The sequence below is a fragment of the Ochotona curzoniae genome, unplaced genomic scaffold (assembly GCF_017591425.1).
Source record: "Ochotona curzoniae isolate NIBS_2020 unplaced genomic scaffold, NIBS_Ocur_1.0 contig_4792, whole genome shotgun sequence".
NCBI classification, from domain to species: Eukaryota; Metazoa; Chordata; class Mammalia; order Lagomorpha; family Ochotonidae; genus Ochotona; species Ochotona curzoniae.
The window spans coordinates 12,751,744-12,774,190 of NW_024466389.1; the positions used below are offsets into that span (position 1 = coordinate 12,751,744).

The window sequence follows — 22,447 nt, forward strand, 5'->3', positions numbered from 1 at the left end:
ATTCTCACAAACTGTGAGAGCTACTGTTCTATACAAGGTAGCATCACTTTCCCACTTATGTCCAAATCTAGGAAGCCTTTTATTCCAACCACGAGTGTTTAGTTAAGTGTGTGCCACAGTCTGACAGATTGCACTGTGAGAATATTACTTCTTATAACACTGGAGTAACAGATACAAAAGTCAGACTAACATTAAATTTCCAGAAGCAATCACCTTCCAGTTACATGCTCCTGGAGCGTTTTCTATAATTACTGCTATCATCAATAGACCACAGGGTTATCATGTTGTCAAATGATCTTCACTATAGCTTTAGCATAATGTGACATCTATACAGCAAAATTAGAAATCTGAAAGTCTTGGGCCACAGACACAAGCTTCCAAAGGCAGTAATGGGGGAGGCATGTATTAGAGCTGGCTGATGAGTTTTATGTCAGATGAGCCTGATACAAATCCATCAATGACAACTTACATGATAAGTTCTCTCATGGAGATTCCGCCTTCTTTTAACATGGGGGTAACCAGTTCAGCAAGGTACAACCAAATATGGGGAATATCAATGGCCATGTCGTCTGCTAATTCTAAGGTTTCTGAGAAGCTGAAAAATAGGAGGAAAAAATTAGTTTGTAAATATAACTAAAAAGATTAAACAGAGATACTAATAATTAAGTGACCAAAGTATATTAAGCATCTGCTATGTTAGGCACATGCCTAGGCAACTGGTGAACAAACAACCATTCTCTTAAAAGTTTATATTAGCCTAGTGAAGAAAGAGAGTAAGTAGAATAAACAGCAACACTCTGAAGAATATAAACCATGGGACTAGAGGGCAGTCAGAAAATCTCTCTGTATGGAAGTGGCCTTTGAAAAGGTTAAGCAATGTAAATGAGACAGACATGTAAAGGTCTGGGGAATGGCGACCACATTTCATTCCTACCCTATGAAGAATTCACAATACAATGCACTTACATGACAGAGCAGAAACAACGAGAAAAAGAGTAGCAAGTGTTTGGCCCAGCAGTTAATAATCTGCATTTTTAAACCCAATTCTGTTCCTAACTCCAGCAACGCACAAATAAAAATCTTGGGAATTGGCAGGTGATGGCTCAAGTGGTTAGGCCCCTGCCATCCATGTTGGAGGGATCTGGATGGAGCTCCCGGCTCCAAATGTCAACCTGGCCCAAGCCCACCCCACGCCGGCTATTGCAGGTATTTGGGGAGTGGGTCAATGGATGAAAGTATTCTGTTTCTATGTCTGCTTTTCAAATAAAATAAAACAAAGAACAAAAAAGACAAAGATACCCATTCTTGATGACCTTACAATAGAGAAACAAACTGGAATGACATAAAACAGGTTGACATATTATTACTGCCATTATCACTGTTATAAACTAGAACACCTTTAAAGAAGAGTTCATGGTTTCAGGTGTTTGTGATATCAAGTATTTCTCAATGTGAAGTTTAGGCATTAAAATCTAAAACTTAGAAAACATAAGTAAAAAATATCTGCACAGTTTTATTAAGAATGAAAAGCCATGATTATTCACTCAAAAGTAAATGAGAGGTTTAAGCCACTGTGTGGCAGAGTGGCATCCCATACGGCATGTTGGTTCAAGCCTAAGCTAGTCCCTTTCTGATGGAGCTTGGCGTTCATGTGCCTGGGAAGCCAGTAGCTGCTGGAGCTCTTGAAGATCTTGATGGAATTGTTGCTCCTGGCTTCAGCTGGCTCAGTTTTGCCTGTTGCAACTATCTGGGAGTGAATCAGCAGATTCTACCTTTTTCTCTGTTTGCTCTGCCCTTTCAAATAAGTAAATCTTAAAAAAAAATTATAAACAAGCATTTTAAGACTTTGCTATTGCTATTTACTCCCACAAATCACATATTAGAACAAAAACATGGGACTAGAGTCATGGTCTAGTGAGGTAAGCCTCCGTTGATGTGACAGCATCCCATATGGGCACCAGCTCACGTCCTGGCAGTTCCACTTCCACTCCAGCTCCCTGTTTATGTGCCTGGAAAAGCAGTGAAGGACAGTCCAACCCGTGGGCTTTTGCACCCTCATGCGAGACGCATAAAAAGCTCCGGATTCCTGGTTTCAGACTGACCCAGCTCTGGCCATTGTGGACATTTGGGGAGTGAACCAGTCACAGATCTCCACCTCTGCCTCTCTCTCTCTGTTACTTTGCCTTTCAAATAAAAATAAACCTTCAAAAATATAAAAAGTATAAAAATATTAATTGAAGTATTTGAAACATAAACAATTTCAAGTCAAACAACTCAAAAGAAATACAAAAAATCTGATTTAAAAAATGGGCAAAGGGACCTGGAGTGGTAGCCTAGTGGCTAAAGTCTTCAATTTGCATGCAGCAGGATCCCATATGGGCACCAGTTCTAATCATGGTGGCGCCACTTCCCCTCCAGCTTCCTGCTTGTGTCCTGGGAAAGCATTCGAGGAAAGCTGCCTTGGGACCCTGCACCTGTGTGAGAGACCTGGAAGAGGCTCCAAGCTCTTGGCTTTGGAATGGCTCAGTTCTGCCTGTTGTGGGGAGTGAATCAGTGGATGGAAGATATTTTTGTATGTCTCTCCTCCCCTCTGCAGAGCTGACTTTCCAATAAAAAAAAAAATCTAAAAAAATGGTCAAAGGACCTGAATAGCCATTTCTCAAAAGAAGAGATACAGATACTCAACAGGCACATGAAACAAACAGTTGGCACTGCTGGCAGGGAATGAAAGAGAACTACACAGAAACAAAGGATGGCATAAAAAGCCGGTGGTGTTTGTATTAACATCCATTCAGAACATCACATTTGGAAAATAAGTGCTATTCCAGCAAAGGCTCCAGCTAGAGTGTGCCACCCTGGTAAGAGGCCTGCGTTTTATGACCACTGGTAACCTACCAAGAGCTGCCACCATCAGGGGAGGGTCACTTTCTAAAGCTGCCATTTCACAACAGTTTGCAGCTCCTTGACATGATCTAACTCTACCATAAATCCTTCACGCTAACATTCTGACCTTACAACTTGAAAACTAATTTGATGTTTGCTATACAGCACACATTTGACTCTCCTTTGACTGTGTGTACGCTCTCACCTCAGCGTGCCACTGAAGGTAGATAACCTGGGTGCACTCCAAGATTCCAGCGTTAACCATCTGCTTCCCTCAGTTCATTAATCTGTTTAACAATCTTAGAGACAACTGTGGCTTTTCTGGTCTTACAGTCATGTATGTGTTATTTTTGTCTTGCATTACAATGAAAGATACACATAGTTTTGCCTTGCTTTTCTACTTCTTGGTCAGTCAGTTCATGCTAGGACACTGCAGAGTAAGCCTCCAAGGAGATTGAATTTTTAAAAGTTCACAGTTCTTAAATCTGTTGCATGATATTAAAAAAATATCTACTAGGTGTGCAGAAGGTGTTTGTCTTTATGTCGTCCCGATACTATGTAGCCTAGGACAATATCTTGCACAGAGTGTGTTTTGTACAGGCTAAACAGAGGTACATCACCCCTTGCCTCCTGGAATGCAGCACATCACATCCAACAGTCAATACACTCAAAATCAGTATCAGTGATTATCATGTTGATCAGACTGCACAGAAAACACCCAGCATATCTAGATACTTAGAATGAATGATTTGAGAAAGAAAGTAAGAAAACATTTACAAAAGCAACAACAAACTACTTAGGTGTGATTTTTGAAAAATGTATTGACGTTCTCTCATTTTATTTGAAAGGCAGAGACATACACTGTTCAGTTGTTGATTCATTGCAGCACCCACCAGCATGTGTGTGGGCTGGATAGTGGAGCTGGCTGGGTTGAACTAGGCTTCAATGCCCACTGACATGTATGAGAGCTGAATGGGATGTGGGACAGACTGGACTAGACTGCTGTACATACTGGCAAGCACGGGAACTGGGGCAGGGGGAGGGCCTGGATGGGTTATTGTGGGTCGCTCTAACTAGGCTGCGACTGGTTTATGTGAGGGCCAAGTGTGTGCTGTGCAGAATCAGGCTGGACTGCAACACCCATTGGTTCCAGTGGAAGTCAGGGCTGGAAAGAGAACTGACCCAGCAATTGCAACCACCAGCTGATTGGGGTGATGGACTGTGCCGGGCCCTGTACTTGCAAGTACACCTAATAATCTGGTCAGGAATAAACCTCAGACAAAGTTTCTTTGGGGATCTTCCAATCGAGCTGCCGGACTCAGAACCCCAACCATAAAGAGATGCACAGGTTCCATGGTCTGCCATAGAGTATAAGTGCCACAGCCAAGTCTCCTCAGAGGCTCTGACAGAGCAGTGGACAGCATAATCAGGTGCGCATGGAGGATATGGCAGTCTATCGGAACCTGCAGAGGATATCTGGTACCACAACAGAGGACAGAACAATCAACTACCCCAGCCATATGCTGGCAGTGAAAAACTAGGCAAATGGAGACTCTTAGGCCTAAGGTGGACTATGTCAACCAGTGGATTCTTCAGTGATCTCATCATGCTTGGAATGGCGAGATTGGCAGCAATTCAGAACTGTTGAAATATCTAAACCACTTGAGCAAGACCCTTGGAGCATGCCCCACATCAGGGGCATGGGTAGGAGGCTTCTCCTACCCATGGGTGGGGCTTCTCCCTTTATCTCCCCATTTACCCCAGATACAGAAAAAAAGAGAATGTGGAAATAATAGCCTTCCCCATTTTCCTGTAGCCCTTGAACCTTTGTGCCCTAATTAGCCATGTAAAGATTGTCAAAAATAAAGAAAAAAAAATCAAAGTAAGTGTCCATCAACAGATGAACAGATTAAGAAAGTGTGGCGCATATACACACAACAGATTACAATTGGACCTCTGAAATAAGAAAATTCTATCATTTCTGACAATGCGTCTAAATCTGGAGAATATCAGGGTAAGTGAAATAAGTTAGACAGGATAAATGATCTCGCTTTAAAAAGTGGAGAAAAGAATGATGGTTGTCTAATGCCAAGGAGCTCAGAGGGTGTAGAGGGCTGAAAGAGAGTTTTAGTCAGAGAGTGCCAAAACATACAGATGAGGGAGGTATCAGTTTTGAGTGTACTGCACTGATATTGTTTGAATATTTGACCCCCAAATAAACGCAGGAGTTAAAACCCTAATGTCATAAATTAATGTTACTAATGGCAGAAAATTAAGCCAACTGTAGATTTTTTGAGGTGATTAAGATCAGACGAGGTCATTAGGGTGGTGGGATCTCCATGACTCTCCCGGTGGCTTGACAGACCAGAGAATGCCAGAGTACAGATACTTATACTCCCAGCCTACTGCCATGCAGTGCCCTGTGCCACCTCAGGAACTGTGCAGGAAGAAGCTATCACCAGAGGCTGAACCAAAACCCTGCCCAATCTCAAGTCTGACCTGCCAGCCAAAATAAATCTCCTTTCTCTATCAAGGTAGCCTGTCTCATAGATTTTGTTATAATTATGAAAAGTTGACTACCATATACATAGCAAATTCACTGCAAGTCATAACAATGTTATTACATATTTAATAATAATACATTTCAAATGTCACACCACAAACATGGTAAGTGAAATGATTGTTTAATTATATATTGTATACATGCATCAAAACATCATGTTGTATCTCATAATTGTATAGATTAGGATGCATCAATTAAATATAATATTGGGAGTTTTTGGTCTTGTAGTTAAGACACCAGGATCCCACACTGGAGTACCTGAACTGAGTCCCAGTTCTGCCTCCTCACTCCAGTTTCCTGGGAATGCAGACCACGGAAGGAACAGTGCTGGCTCAAGTAACTGGGTTCCTGCCACCCATGTGGAAGACTCAGAAAGGTCCTGGCCCAGGTGACACTTGCAGAATAAACCAGCAGACAGGAACTCTCTTTCTATGAGTCCAAAAAATAAAATTTTTAAACGTTTAAAAGTATACATTAAAGGGCAACATGGTGATATGGCAATCTCATCCTCCAGCTGCAGTGCCAACATCTTACTTGGGCACCAGTTTGCGTCCTGGCTGCTCCATTTCCCAACTTGATTGTGGCTCGGGAAAGCAGCAGAGGATGGCCCAAAGCTTTGGGACCATGCACCCATGTGGGAGTCCTAGCAGATGGCTTGGCTCCTGGTTTCCGATTGGCTCAGCTCTGGATATTGTGGTCATTCAAGGGGATGAACTAGCGGATGGAAGACTTCTGTCTGTCTCTCCTACTCTCTGTAAAATCTGCCTCCCAAATGAAAGTAAAATAAATCTTTAAAGACCCTTGTTACACTCCAATATAATATTTTCTTAGATGATACTATAAACAAAATTATTTAAACTAGATATTGCCTATGTGAACAAATAAAATTTTAATCTTTAACTAGTTCTGCATTTTGAAACTTGGCATGCATGCGTATAGTTGTTAACATAGGAGAACTGCCATCAGCAGTAATAACAGTTTCAGAAAAATAGTAAGGAGGAGAAAAGAATTTCCTCTCCAACAGGTACCAGAGTGAAATGCTGGGGGAGAAAAAACGGCTGATCAGGGTAGCAAGGTGCCTAGCAGGAGGAAAGCAGGTGCTGCACAGAGCTGGAGAAGGAAGGTGAGCATCAGCGACTATGGGAAGACATTCCAACCAACAGGCAAAAGCCTAGTGGATTAAGGGCAAACACTTAGGGAAGTGGGAGTCCCCCAAAGAGGCAGCATGTGACCAAGAGCCATAAGACAAAGTGCTGAGTCCAACACCTGTGCAGGGAGGCAAAACTGAATGGAACTGTGCCCATATCAGCTGCAGCCATGCTAGTAGGGACTGAGCCACTCTGGAGTGAACTAGCCAAGGGAGGGACCTGGGAAGTGAAAGCGATTCCACTCCATATCCAGAAGATCCATGCCCAAAACCCTCTGAGAGACCTTGGGACTACCTGAGAGGGAGACGCTGGAACCTAGAAGGGGCAGAGATTGGGTCGGGATCAGCTACACAGATCCTGGCAAGTAAGTCAGAACTTAAAGCCAAACCCATTCCTGTAGGCAGACATTGGGACCCTGCTGTGCAGACTCCAACACCTGGAGCAGCAGCAAGGCAGGAGCTGGGAGTAAAGGCTGCTTGGTGAAAGGAGTGGTCTGTGTGGGCAGCAGTATGTACACCAGCTGCAGGAGCAGTTTGGAGGTGTGCTTGAGCAGTCAGGGCACTGTGGGAGGGCATCAGAGAACTGCTAATGTAGGCAGGTGGATGTTTGCTAAAGCCCTGGGAAAGGCAGGAAGGAACAAATCTGCTGACCTGTGTGTAGCTTTCCCACACCATGCACCATGTGGCAAGACAGAGTGGGGCTCCACAGCTAACTTGGTGTCTGTTTCAGTCCCAGTCCGGGTCTCCACAGCACCAGGAAAGCAGTGGCCCTGCAATGTGTTCAATGCCTTGGTGGAAGTCACAGAAGCATGGCAGAGGACTGTGTGGCCAGGTAGCAACAAAGAAAGGGAAGCCTTTTTTAAGTCCAAGGAATCTCCCCCCCACCACCCCTTTCACTGGACAACCCCTCTCCCATCCCCCACCCCAAGAAAGAAAAAGGGTGACGTTCCCTTGCTTCTATTTCTAAGATGTTTTCTCTGTTTATCTGAAGAAGATGAGGTAAACTAGGCCTTTGTCTCCAATAGTAACAGTTACCCAATTACCAAGTAGGGCAGAGCAAGAAAAGATCCAAGAGAAACAACAGTTTAAAGTAGCAGCAGTAGCTTCCCTGGCTCCAGATGCTGCTGAGACCATGAGTGAGAGAGGGGTTAGGCAGATGAAAACTTGGACACAAGTCGAGAGCGCCCAGGCCAAGAAAGGCAGCTGGGGCAGGAATGACTGCAGAGACCGAGATGGGACCAACGCATGGGAACCTGAAGCTGAAGCCCCTGAGCAACCAGTACAAAAGCCCAGACATCATCCCAGGTCAAGAATGAACAGGAAACCGGTATAGAATATGAACAGTAAAATCTACCCACAAATCTACCAACTACAGACACAAAGTAAAGACAGAATCTGCATCTGTCTAAAGAAAAAACCTGTAAAAACCTGTAGACTTGAAAGGCAATGAGCAAGGGTAACAGAAGAACCACAATCAACACAAACGAGGAAACTGGTGCGTTCTTCAAAAATGAACAAAAGACCTCAAGCTTAGAGTTACAAGATGAAGACAGTGAGAATCTCCTGGACAAAGAATTTAAAAATCACGATAAAAGTCTTCAGAGACAGTGTGAAACAAAGAGAAGAACTTAGGAATAGATCACAAAGGAGACATAGACTGTAAAACAGAATCACATTGAAATACCTGAACTGAATAATACAATAGAACAAATTAAAAAAATAGCAGACAGCCTCATCAATAGAATGAGTGAAGCAGAAGAAAGGATTTCAGAACTAGAAGACACATCACTTGAGGACACACAAATAATCAGAAATATGAAAGAGGAACTAAATAATGTTAAGAAAACTAATAGCTGAATGGCATCATCACAAGATCAAATATAAGGGTGATAGGAGTTTCTGGAGGAGTGGAAAGAGAAGAAGGATTGCAGGATGTATTCAATAAAATTATAAAAGAGAACTTCCCAAACATTGGGAATACTAGGGGAGGCCAAATACAAGAAAGGTAGAAAACCGTGAATAGATTTGATTTAATGATCTTTACCCAGACATATTATTATCAAGTTCCCTTGATTGAACACAACGAAAAAAATACTGAAACAGGCATCATTTAACATATAGAACACCAATCAGACTCATTGCAGACTTCTCAGAGGAGACCTTTCAGGCCAGAAGATAATGGAGTGACATATTCCAGATTCTAAAACAAAAACTGTCAACCCAGAATAACATATTCAGCAAAGCTCTCATTTGTGTTTGAAAATGTAATACTTCCAGAGTAAATAAAGTTGAAAGACTTCACTACTATTAGATCATCCCTACAAATGTGTCTCAAAAACACAAAGATAGAGAAAAAAAGACATTAGCCATCCCAATGATTACACAGAATAATCAGGAACGACTACAAGCAACTATATACCAACAAATCAGAAGACCTTCAAGCAGTGGACACATGAATACGTACTATTTACCAAAACTGAACCATGAGGCAGCGGAAAATCTAAATAAACTTATAATCAAATGGAGATTGAATCAGTAATTAAATCCCTTCCAACAAAAAGCCCAGGACCAGAAGGTTTCACTGCTGAAATCTACCAAACATTCCAATAATTGATACCAACACTCCACAATCTATGTAAAACAACCGAAAAAGGGGGGTAAGACTTCCAAAGTCTTTCTATGAAGCCAGCATCACTACAGTATCAAAACTAGAGAAAACATCACAATAGAGAAAAGAGAACTACAGATCGATATCCATGATGAACAAAGATGCAAAAATCTTCAACAAAATACTAGCCAATAGAATTCAACAATACATCAGAGTGCTCATTCACCGGACCATAGGGGATTTATCCTTGGCATGCAGGGATGGTTTAATACATGCAAATCAATTAACACGATATATCATATCAACAAAATGAAGAATAAAAACCGTATGATTGTCTAAACACATGCAGAGAAAGCATTTGATAAAATCCAACACCACTTCATGCTAAAAATTCTAAATAAGATAGGCATACAAGAAACATTTATAACACAATCAAACCCAATGCTAGCATCACATTGAATGGGGAAAGACTGGAAGCTTTTCCACTAACATTTGGAACTAGGAAAGGATGTGCACTATCACCACTGCTATCCAACAAAGTTCTGGAAGTTCTCATTAGCACTATTAGGCAAGAAAAAAAAAATAAAGGAATTCAAATTGGAAAACAGGAAGTCAAATTATCTGTTTGTACATCATATGATTCTATACACAGGAGAATGAAAAGGCTCAATATCGAGACTACCACAACTTACGAGAGTGTTTGGTAAGGGGGAATGGTATGAAAAAAATGAACATATGCAAAACAACTCCTGGGCTGAAAAAGAAGTAGTTAGAACAGTTCCTTTTAAAACACTGGAGAAGAATCTTAAGATACTTTGGAATAAACCTAAACAAAGCTGTAGAAGATCCCTGAGGAAAATTACAAAACATTGAAAAAAGAAATAGACTAAGACTTTGAAAGTTGGAGAAATTTGCCATATTCCTTGATTGGTAGAATCAATGCCATCTAAATGTCCATATTACCAAAAGTAATATATAGATTTTCATGCAATCCCAATCAGAATCCCAATAACATTCTTCACAGAGCTGGGCAAAGTGATATAAAGTTATGGGGAAACACAAGATACCACAGATAGCCAAAGCTATCTTGAAGAATAAAAATCAAGCTGGAGGAATCACAATTCTACACCTTAAGACATACTACAGGACAGTGGTTATCAAAAGCATCTGGTACTGGTACAGAAACAGAGAAGATCAATGGAACAGATTAGAAACCCCAGAAGAGAGCCTACACATGTATATCCCACTAACCTTTGACAAGAGAACAGAAAATAAGTCAAGGGAAAAGGTTAGCTTCAACAAATGTTGGGACAACTGGATAGCCACATGCAGAAGAAAAACAGGATTTCCATCTTTCACTGTACAAAGATCAATGGACAATGGATCTAAATTTGTACCCAGAAACCATCAAACTATTAGAAGAAAACATGGGAATCTCTCTGTAAGATATAGGCATAGGCAAAGACTTCCTAGAAAAGCACAGGCAATCAAGGCCAAAATAAATAAATGGGTTTACATAAAACTAAGAAGCTTCCAAAGAGCAAAAGGAAATGGTCAACAAAGTGAAGAGGCAACCAACAGAATGGGGGACAATCTTTGCACACTATGCAATGATAGGGGACTAACATCCTGGACATACAGAGTTCCAGAAACATAGCAACAGCAAAACAAACAAACAAACCAGATCAGCAATGGGCTAAGGAAATGAACAGGCATTTTTCAAAGGAATGAACTTAAATGGTTAACAAATATGAAAAAATGTTCATACTCCCTAACAATAAGGGAAACATAAATGAAAACCACATTGAGGTTTGAGTGAGAACTTCCTACTTACAGAACTCTAATAACACCTACTGGTGGGGATGTTGGAGAAAAGGTACTCTACTCCACTGCTGGTGATATTGTAGACTTGTGCAGCCACTATGGAAGTCAGTACGGAAAGTGCTCAGACAACTGAAAATCCATCTACTATATGACCCAGAAATTTCACTCCTTTCTATATCCATAAGAAGTGACTCCTACATTTGAGAAAGCAACTTGCACCCCTATATTCACAGCAGCACAATCCATAATAACAATGACATGAAAACAACCTAGATGCCTACTGAAGGAGGACTGGATAAAGAAACTGTGATACGTTCACTTGATGGAATACTATTCAGCCATTAAAAAGAATGAAATTGTAACATTTGCAATAAAGCAGATCCAATTGGAGACAATTATACTCAGTGAAATAAGCCAATCCTGAAAGGACAAATACAGTATGTTCTTTCTGATATAAGATGACTTTCATCTGAAATACGCAACAAAAAGATAAACAGAGAAGCAAGTACACACTTGTAATCTCGTAAATGAATAGCGTAATGGAGACTAGAACACTAGAAAACAAAGAACTGCAATAAGCATCTCTACTCCAGAATCAAAGAAGACCCCAATATAACTATTAAATATATCTTGACAACAAGATACTAAAGTATCACTGCTTCCATGTACCATGCCACGACACATGCAAAGAGCAGAAAGCTGGAGTTGAGACTACAGCTGAAGGACTGTATTACTGTAATTCAGGGGACAACAGAGAGGGGAGATGGGGAAGGGGGAGCCCTATACCTACAAAATGGTATAACGGAAAATAAGAATGGTAAGAATAAAACAAAAAACCAAAGTGGAACATTAACATGTCAAGCTTCCCAAAGGGTACACATTTCATGTCTACTGTTAGCTATGATTTTCACTGTCTTCATTCTCCAAGTCATCTTAATGTCACTGAATAGTGAACTACACTCAACCACTTCTTTATTTTTTTCACAGATTTTGATTTTTTTTAAAAAAAATAATCTTACATAGTTGATTAGGGTACAAAGGGTCAAGGGCTACAGGAAAGTGGGTAAGACCATTATTTCCACACTAATATTCTCATTTTCCCCCCTGTATCCGGGGTCAGGGGAGAAACAAAGGGATAAGCCCCACTCAGCCTCCCACCCATCCCAGGTCTCAACCACTTCTACTAGAGAGCTTTTAAAATGTTTTCAGCAATCATTATTTAAAATGACTCTATTAACAGAGTTTGAAATGTACCTACCTACACAACAATGTTTCTACCTCCCTACCTAATTTAAGTTATAGGCTATTCAAGTACTGAAAATTTCGAGAATTGCTTGATGTTTTTGTAGAGGTGTATGTGTGTGCATAAATCTGTATCAACTATTATGCTTAGGACACTTCCAAAGGATCTAAACTTTTGTGTGAAGTCCATTGGAAATTTGCTTGCTTTATTACTTAGTAGCAGCAGAAGTGCTAAAGGGAACTGTAGAAATACTAACAGGTGGGTCCTGGGGATCTCCCTGAAGCCTCCCCGAATCATCACTAGCTTGGGGGCTGGGACAAATGCTTCTCCACAAATCAGAGGTTGGTATGTGAGCAGCGGCAGCACCCACACAAGCTGGTTTCAGATATCCTACAATATCATGCAAGGAAAGAAACCTCTGCAAATTGGGATTAAAGAGACAAAACACCAGGGTACTTCTGCGGCTCCAAGGAAATGGCCTCTCTAAACAACCTGTATAACGTTATTTAGAAGGAACTGCGAAATCCTGATCTATTTGCATAGATTTCTTATTTCCATCTTAGAAACAAGTGGGTATTTAATTATCAGGACTATTCATTCAGAAAGCTATAGTATACAACTTTACATTTTATAGTTTTAAGATGGCTGGGGCAAGTCTCAATCCAAAAAGAAGTCTAGAACTGCTGCAATGTCTGTTGCTGCAAAAAGAAGCCGGGTTAAAGAAAGATGAAATAATTGCTAAGATATGGAAGTGTTCATTTCATTTCTAACTAAACAAAATGGTACAATTTTGGTCACTGCCAGCAGCAGTAAAACTACTACCTCCAATGAAAGGGCAGCGACCATGTCTGAATACGACATGTTTTCTTCAAAGAATCACACAAAAGGGAATATAAATGTTCGAGGTACCTAAGACCCAGCAAGTACCTCACATACTCAATGAGCCAATGAGTTAGTTTTCCTTGGGTCTTTCTAGATACAAATCAACTCCTGAGTGGTTTGAAGACACCTGAAGTGGTAAATAGTAATGTACTGTTTTTATTTCCAGAATTTTATGGAGAATGTATCATGTGCACAAGGTAAATATAAATCGGAATAATAATTACTTCAATGATAGCTTCTAGGGACTTGCAGTTTCAAGTGGGCCGAAGGCAGAAGTCTATTTGATTGATAGTGACGGTCTCTATCGGTAAGCCCACGTGACTGATAGTGATGGCCTCTATCGGTAAGCTCATCTGCTCTTACTCTCTTTATCAGAGTGAATTGTAGGTTTTCCTTTTAAACAAGGAAACGATGCTGGCTTTAAGGTCAGCAACCACAGCAAGTTTTGTTATTTTCAGAGAAATGAGGCTTATTGGCTGAAAATACTTTTCATGTTCTTAGGGACAACTATACATTATGCAGGACTTTGAAGGTAGTGTCATCATTTCTTGCAAAACTGAATGAATAATGTTTATTCCTGGTACAATCAATTATGGTATTTCATTAATGCATAATTAATTTGTTAAGAATATGAACTTGGAAAAGGGGTCTTTTTACTTTTCCTCCTGCCACTATGGCAGAGGACTAGGGTTTTCTTTCTTTTCCTCTGGCCACTATGGCAGGGGGTAAGGGTCCTTTCTATCTCAGCGCCCCCTCCTGTCACTAGGATGGGAGTCTCCTTTCTTAACTTCTCTAATAAATCTTGCTTTAAAACTAAAAAGAATATGAACTTGGGAAGAAATATTTACAAAGAGAAAATAAAACTTCAAATAATAAAAATAATTCTTACATCATTTGACTCAATGCATACATGGGTAAGTATACACTCAAATGAGGATGAGGCACACTGCGATTCTGATGTCCAGACCTTAGAAGGCCTCAGTTCTTTAGGACAGAATGGGCACCTGTCAGTCCTAGGTGTGGTTCTATTTTACAGTTGGTACAATGAGGCTCCTAAAACAAAGTTTTTACTGTATGTAACTTTTACCGTAAGCATTGAGTTTACAGCCTGGATGTGTTAGAAGTCTGGTAAGATTCTGTTGTTCTATCTCAAAGAATCTGATTCATGCACTTACGATGATGGCAAATATGTAAGAATCTGACAGAAGCGGATACACTACCAATGAGAGCTGGGCTTCCCCAACCAGCCACTAAGAGCAACAACAAAGCCAATATGTATGTATGTGTGTGTGTGTGTGTGTGTGTGTGTATGCATGTGTGATATGTATGTATCCATCTATCTATCTATCTATCTATGGGGTTTGGGTAGACAGACAAGTGTTCTCTGGTCCAAATGTGTATGGTTTATCAAAAAGAATAATTTTCCTGAAAAAACATGCAGAGATTTACATGTAAGTGAGCTGATGAAGGCCTCAGAGTTTCCCAAAGACTAACGGTTTCCTTTCTCTGTACAAACATCATGATACAGGTGTAACAATTCACAGAAAATCAGAAGAAAACCTTATTTCCCAGCACAGTCTATAAAATGCCATCACACCATCCAGCATATCATCAATGCACGAGAATTATAGCACATGAATATATTACACAGGACACAATTTTCATCTTAAGAGCCCAGTAACTGAAGAGCACTCTGCAGGAGGGCACTGACCCTTTGAAATAGTCGTGTTTGCTGAGCTTGCCTGACTGCACCAGTTGATAGAGTAACTGGCCCATGTGATCCCTGGTGATCTGGCTCCTTTCCAGAGTGGACTCCACTCCCACTCTCACAAAAACATGTAGCAGCTCGTGGGCATTCAGCTCTTCCACACACTGCATGGCTTCCTGTTCAAACAGTAAAGAAAGGCTTATTCCAAAATCCAGCATTAAGAAAAATGTTAAATTTTTAAAACTTAATGACAAACTTAGAAAGTTCCATGAACAAGATAATTATCATTTTCAAGATTTTAACAAAATATAGTTCAGTAAAATGTAGGCTAATATGGACAACAGTAGTCATGTTAAAAAAGAATGGTATTTCTTTAATGGGCTAATATGCTTAGTAAAGATAATCTAAAGGACTAGAGTCAAAATACATTTAATGGTAATCCACTTTAATTATTTAAAAAACAAAAATGTATTTTTTAAATTAGAAATTCAATGTCATGATTCAAAAGCCTTAATGCGGCAACTGAGCTTATTCTGTCTGTTCAATTCAAAGACTTCCAAAGTCTTCCTTTACGGTAAAGTTAAACTTCAGTAATATGATTAAGCAGTCCTTGTGGTACAGGGCTCAGTAACTGCCTTGGTGCAAAAGTTAAAGACACCACTAGCGTTCCCCGACTTGGAGCCACAGCTCTGCTCTCCATCCCAGCTTCCCGATGAGGTTCACACCCAGCGAGGCAGCAGGAATGGCTCAAAGTGGTTGCATCGTTGTCACCCAGGGGAAACTTAGACCGAGTTCCTGGATCCTGGCTCTGGCCTGGCCCTCTCCTGGCAGATATCTGGGGAGTCAATCAGCAGATGAATGACTTCTCTCTCCCTGACTCTGCTTTTCAAACGAATGAACGAATAAACATTTTTTTTTTAATTTAAAAAGAAATGTATTCCTCTGCTTTTCAAATATATATAAAATGTTGGTCAGAACTTCCATGTGCCACATTGCAGTGATTGGGTCCAATGCTGGCTCCAGTTCCCGATTCCTACTAATATAAAACTCAGAAGCAGCTGCTGTGATGGCTCAAGTGACTGGGTTCCCTGCCATAAATGCGGAAGGTAGAGATTGGGGCCCCAGCTCTCGACTCTGGCTCTGGTCATACGTCATGGGCATTTGGAGAGTGAACCAGTGATTGGAAATTACCTTTTTTCCTAATGTTTTCCTAAAATAAAAATTGCAAACATGTTAGCTGATATACAGTACAAACTTAAATTTCTAAAATTATCCTCAAATATCCCAAATAGCTTCTAGCTATTGTTGACTACAAATGGGACTGGGACATGACAGGACATGTTGTGATGTCTCTTTCATCTCCTTTAATCTAAAATAGTCAACTAGTGTTGTGTGTTCTAACAACAGGTTAAAGTTCAGCTAGGGCTTCTTACATCCCATATCAGAGTGCAGATTCAAGTTCAGGTTGCACAATTTTCACACCGCTTCCAGCTAATGCATTGTGGGAAGCATCAGATGACGGCTCAGGCGTCTGGGTCCATGCTACTCATCTGAGACATGAGCAGGGTTCCAGGCCCGTTTTGGTCTGCCCTAGACTCGGCTCTTATGGGCATCAGGGGAGTAACAAGCTAATAAAACATCTATCTTTTTCTCCCTGTTGCTCTGCATTTCAAGCTGATAAAAATTAAAAAAATAATTAAACAAAGCAAAACAACAGTTGACTTTCTCTTGTCTTTTCACACTGGCATTTTTAATCATGCAGTCAGCTGTCATGTTACTTCTATTTCTATGCTCTTTAACTTTCTCTTAAGAAAAGATTTATTTATTTTTAAAGATTTATTTTATTTTTATTGGAAAGTCAGATATAAAGAGGAGAGGAGAGACAGAAAGGAAGATCTTCTGTCCATTGATTCACTCTCCAAGTGGCTGCAATGGCCAGAGCTGCGCAGATCTGAAACCAGGAGCCTGGAGCCTCTTCTGGATCTCCCGTGTGGATGCAGGGTCCCAAGGCTTTGGGCCATCCTCGACTGCTTTCCCAGGCCACAAGCAGGGAGCTGGAAGGGAAGTGGAGCAGCCAGGTATGAACCAGCGCCCATATGGGATCCTGGCATATGCAAGGTAGGGACTTTAGCTACTAGGCTACTGTGCTGGGCTTAAAAAGCTTTATTTATTTATTTATTTATTTTATCAGAAAGGCAGAATTACAGAGAGAAGGAGAAACAGCGAGAGATCTTCTACTTGCTGGTTCACTCCTTAAATGACCACAATGGCCAGAGCTGGGGCAGTCTGAAGCCAGGAGCCTGGAGCTTCTTCAGGGTCCCCTTTGCTGGTGAGGGGCCCAAGGCATTGGGCTATGTTCCACTGCTTTTCCAGGCAAATTAGCAGGTAACTAATGGAGCCTGAAACCAGGAACCTGGAGCAACTGGGACTGGAATTAGCACTCATGGCATGCTGATGCTACAAGCTCTGGATTAATTTACTTTAACACAGCACTGGCCGCATATCTTTCTGGGTTTTTAACTTCATTTTCAGTGCATTGACATTATTGAACTTTTAGGAGGGAAGAAACGCTGAGTATTTAATCTTCAATATTTAACATAATGTGATTAGATATTTTTTTAACCAGGAATTAACTCACGTGTCTGCCACAAGGTCAGCTAAGTACACCGTAATATTTCTAACATCATTTTGTCCTGCTTGATTTTCTCATGACTGCGTTTGCTTATCCTTGGGTTTTCAGTTGAAGTGAGACAGCCTGATGTCTTCTCTGTCCTATTACTAGTTATTATATCCCCTAATTTTTCTCTTCGCAATGAAACATTTTTTTCCTTTCTGTTGCTTCTTTACCGAGTACGTATCTTCAGGGCCAGGCTTGTCTGTATCTTTCCACTAGACCATAAACTGCAGCAGGCTACATTATGTGGTATACGCAGGACTATCCCTGAAATACGGCCAGCACAGTTTAGGCATTCAATTACAATACTGAGGCTAAAAAACAGCTGAGTCAGATGCAGACTTGAATATTGGAATAATGTGAAAGTTTCAGAACAGAATTTAACTTTTCAGCCTAGGCTTCCTAATACAGGGCCACTGTGAGAAATGTCTATTAAAAAAAACAGTGAAGCATTTGGCCTATTGGCAGGTAAAGTAAGATGTTCTTTAAATAAATGCTATTACTTTTAATAACAATAGTGGCTACTATAGTGTTAGAGAGCTCCTCCACCAGGATGAGGTCTTTAAGTCTTCAGCACGACACACAGATATCCTAAAAATAAGGCCGAAAGCATAAGTCTGTGCTCAGAAGCTGAATGTCGCACTTTGAACTCTGAACTTGCCACTTACGAGCTATATGGTACTGAGCAAGTTACTCTACATCACCGCATCTCAATTTCTTGATTTGTAAAATCAATATCCACTTCAAATGGATGTGATAAGGCTTTCATGAGTTAAAACATAAAATACACAGAACAGAGCCAAGCACATGGTAAGCTCTCTGATAACTACTTGGTTATTTGAAGGGTCCTTGGCAAGCAGAGCAGCCCTGTACCCTGCACCATGGAGCCCTGCGGCCGTCAGCCCCAGTGCAGGCTCGGCCTCCGGTCCTCCTGAGGGCTCCCCACAGCACTGCAGCATCACTACGCTTTTTTCCTCCCTGATTCCAGCTCATCACAGGATCACACTTTTCTCCTTCAAAGGGTTTTTTCATACATTAACTTTACACAGCCTCCAAACTATGTCTGAAACCAATTCTTAACTTTTTCCTTACTCTGATTTTTAGCATTCTCAATTCTTGAACCATCTCATGAATTTTTCACAGCTCCTTTCATTCATACTACCTACCCCCAACCAAGCTGAACCGTCCACTTACGAGAACTCTCATTTTCCAGTATTCTTAACAAATGGATTTCATCATGAAAAGTATATTCTTTGGCAATTCCCAAGTTAATGCTAACTATTTATTTTGCTGCTTTTTCAAGGGTTTCTCCAAAGTACTCTTATCGACATCATTCATCATCAAAAATTTCTCAGTATATTTTTCTGAATTTTAGACAGTTTCATAAGCATGAAGATTTCAAAAGGCTGGCCTAATTAAGGCAACTGTGTGTGTAGAAAGCAGATAATGGATAGGTTGTCAAAAAACAAGTGATTTTGAAGGAATTCTTATTTTTTAAGGTTTATTTATTTTTATTAGAAAGCCAGATTTACAGAGAGAGGAGACAGAAACATTCTCTGTCCTCTGGTTCACTCCCCAAGTAGCCACAATGGCCAAAGTTGAGCCGATTTGAAGCCAGGAGCCAGGAACTTCTTACAGATCTCCCACGTGGGTGCTGGGTCCTAAGCTCCCAGGCCGTCCTCCCCTGACTTTCCAGGCCATTTTCATGGAGCTGGAGGGGAAGTGGAGCAGCTGGGACACGAACCAGCATCCACATGGGATCCCAGAACAAGCAAGGCAAGGACTTTAGCCACTAGGATACTGCATCTGGAACACTGAAGAAAATTTTTAATAATGTATTAAATTGTTATTTTTATTGGAAAGTTAGATTTACAGAGAGAAGGAGAGACAGAAAATAAGATTTTCCACATGTTAATTCATTCCCCAAGTAGCCACAATGGCCAGAGCTTAGCCAGTTTGAAGCCAGGAGCTAGGAGCTTCTGGGTTTCCCACATGGGTGCAGGATCCCAGGGCCCCAGACCATCCTCTACTGCCTTCCCAGACCACTTTCAGGGAGCTGCAAGGGAAATAGAGCAGTCAGGATACAAACTGGTACTCATATGGGATCTTGGCACATGCAAGGAGAGGACTTTAGCCACTAGAGTATTATGCTGGGCCCAGGAATTCTTAATAGTGCCAAATTAGAAGTAGTTAAAATATCTGACAAATATATTAAGACAATTTTAAATGATATGATCATGCTAAATAATCTCCCGTAAGGGTCCAGTGATATACTAGCATCATTCTAACTACAATACTAGTAACTTTTTGCTAATGTATCTGTTTATACTTGATCACTGCTTCTGGACTTCAGGGCTCATGACATCAGCTCATGATGACAGTCTATCTTATTCAGTATCATCTAAAAATTAGGTTAAGATGAAAAACATTAAAGGATGGCAAATTTAATGCCATGTCCTACACAGTTCTCACTTATGCTGTCTGATCCTGGCACACTGAGTTTTCCATCTATGAAATAAAGAAAAAGTAATGCCAGTCACACTCCAACTGTTAATATGAGAATAACAAAATGGACACAAAAAAGACTATGACAGATTTTTATAGAGTTCCCAGAGTGCCTCTTCATCATGTTATTTTTTGTTCATTAATATCAAAATCATGGGTAGGTATATAGCGCAGCTGATGGCACTTGGAATCCCCACTTCCCAGCGGGGGTGTGGAGGGAGGTTCCAGCTCCTTGTTAATGTGGGAGGCAGCACAGGATGGCTTCAGTGTTTGGGTCTCTTCCACCCATGCAGGAGACCTCGAGAGTTCCAGACTCCTGGCTTCAGTCTGCTTCACACTGGTTATTGCAGGCATTTGGTGAGTAAATCTGTGGATCAAAGATCTCTATCTTTTTTTATACATATAACAGTGCCTTTCAAATAAACAGATAAACAAAACTGAAAACTATGTATCAAAGTCAACCTGTTTTTCCCTTGGTGGGGATGGGTGAGCATACATTCTCTTTTCATTCAACACAGCAAATTATAGTATGAAACAATGCAAATTACATAGGGCCTGATATATATAAGATTTGTATCTGTGTAAGATAAGTCTCATCAGCTCATGATGACACTGATTTTAGAACAGAACAAAACTAGCATTCATCCCTTCTGCATTGTTGGTAATTCCTATTTATTTACCTTAAAATCATTAATGTGTAGAAATTCATCAATGATAGATTTGGACTTTCTCTCCATCTCATCTTCTGACAATGCAGGCTTATCAGGGACCGACACTGCTGAAGTTTCTGGTTTCATTACTAGAGACATTAAAAAACAGTGAGAGGATAGAAATGATAAAAATTATCACTAAAATGGTGGGATTTGTGATTGCTAGTATATAGGTGTTTCTCCATTCTTTTTTTTTGAAAGTAAAAATATTTAATAAATACAAGTTTCATGAAGCAAGACCTAAAAGCAGGACACAGAAACTTTATTTTACAATAGTACTAAGTACCTTCAAAATCTACAGTAACCACTATAGTAACCATTAACAAAGCTTCAGAACACGATGAACTCTGATAGCTGGATTTTGACGAAGAGAACCTGACGACTTCACAGTCCTCCCAGGTCAGGGCCCTGCTGACTGCAGAACTCTTGCCACACTAGTTGTGATAGGTATTTAAATATGCTATGATCTCTGCTGTCTCTGAAATGTGATTCCTCTCTACTCCATATCTGCTCCCTCCTGCAAACCTACCCATTTTTATTAACATGTATGTTATTAGAGGATCTGATCAGATCATACTGTAAAAATTGCCCCATATTTAATCTGCACTTCCATTTTCTCATTTGTCATCTTGGTAAGTATATCTGCCATCCTATAAGGCCATTGTGGTGACAAAATAACTCTATGAAATACCCAATTACCTAATAAACACAAAGCTTTCAAGAGATATCAGATGCCATGATGATACGAAGATGATAGTGATATTCCCTCCATACCCTCGTCCCCAATTCAAGAAACTTCCTTTGTTAAATACTCTCTGGGAACTAACTTCTGCTCCTCTTTAGCATTCTTTGCAGTTTAAATCTTTTGTGAAATTACTAGTAAAGGTTTTGTTGACTCACAGAAAAAAAGAGATCAAATACTTAACACTCACCATTGAATAAACCTAGACAATAGATATACAGAGAGCAGCTGTGCCATCCTATAGTCTACACTCTCCTATATCCTATGCAAATATTCCAAAAGGCCCTAACACAGACAGGGAATGCACATATCCCTAAACCACATGATCTGAGGTGTATGTCATTTGGTAAAAATACCTCAATTTATCTTTGAAATTTATTTAGTGATTGTGGTTATAAGAATCTGAAAAGTATATCAATATCATGAACAATCTATATTACTTTATGACTAAGATTTAAAGAGGGTGGGAGCCTAGCCACCTCTGGGCATACCCCGAGTACCTGTGGAGTCTAAGGCTCTCAGTACTTTGGCTCCAGCTTCCTGCTAACACACCTGGGAAACAGATGACGGCCCAAATTCTGGGCTTTCTTGGCTTCTACTGGTTCAGACTTGGCTCTTCTTTGCATCTGGGGACCGAATCCACAGGGGGATGATGATCCCACTCACTCTCCTTCTCTGATACACTACCTTTCAAATCTTAAAGATGGTGAAAATTCCTTAAACATCTTTATCACTCATTACTACCGGTATCATCAAGATGATTTATAATACCTGCTGAAACCTTTGTATTTATCAGGTAATGTTCTGAGTATTTATATGTAACAACCTTGTGGGGGCTGGTGCTGTGGCTCGCGGGTTTGGGCTGCCACCTGCAACACCAGCATACCGTATCAGAGTGCTCCCCTGCTGCTACTCGCTCCACTGCATCTGGGGAAGCAGCAGAGGACGGCCTAAGCAG

The 22,447-nt window shown here is 40.6% G+C and overlaps 1 protein-coding gene across 2 annotated transcripts in view; it reads right to left on the reverse strand.

Moving 5' to 3' along the window:
- Window positions 1–22,447, reverse strand: part of EIF4G3 (eukaryotic translation initiation factor 4 gamma 3) — a 336,540-nt gene that overhangs the window by 20,158 nt on the left and 293,935 nt on the right. For both annotated transcript variants that reach the window (XM_040988037.1, XM_040988036.1), the window contains 3 exons: window positions 20,718–20,836; window positions 14,862–15,034; window positions 470–595 (listed from right to left, as the gene is read on the reverse strand). In XM_040988037.1, the coding sequence (XP_040843971.1) occupies window positions 470–595; window positions 14,862–15,034; window positions 20,718–20,836 (418 nt within the window). The remainder of the gene's footprint in view (window positions 1–469; window positions 596–14,861; window positions 15,035–20,717; window positions 20,837–22,447) is intronic.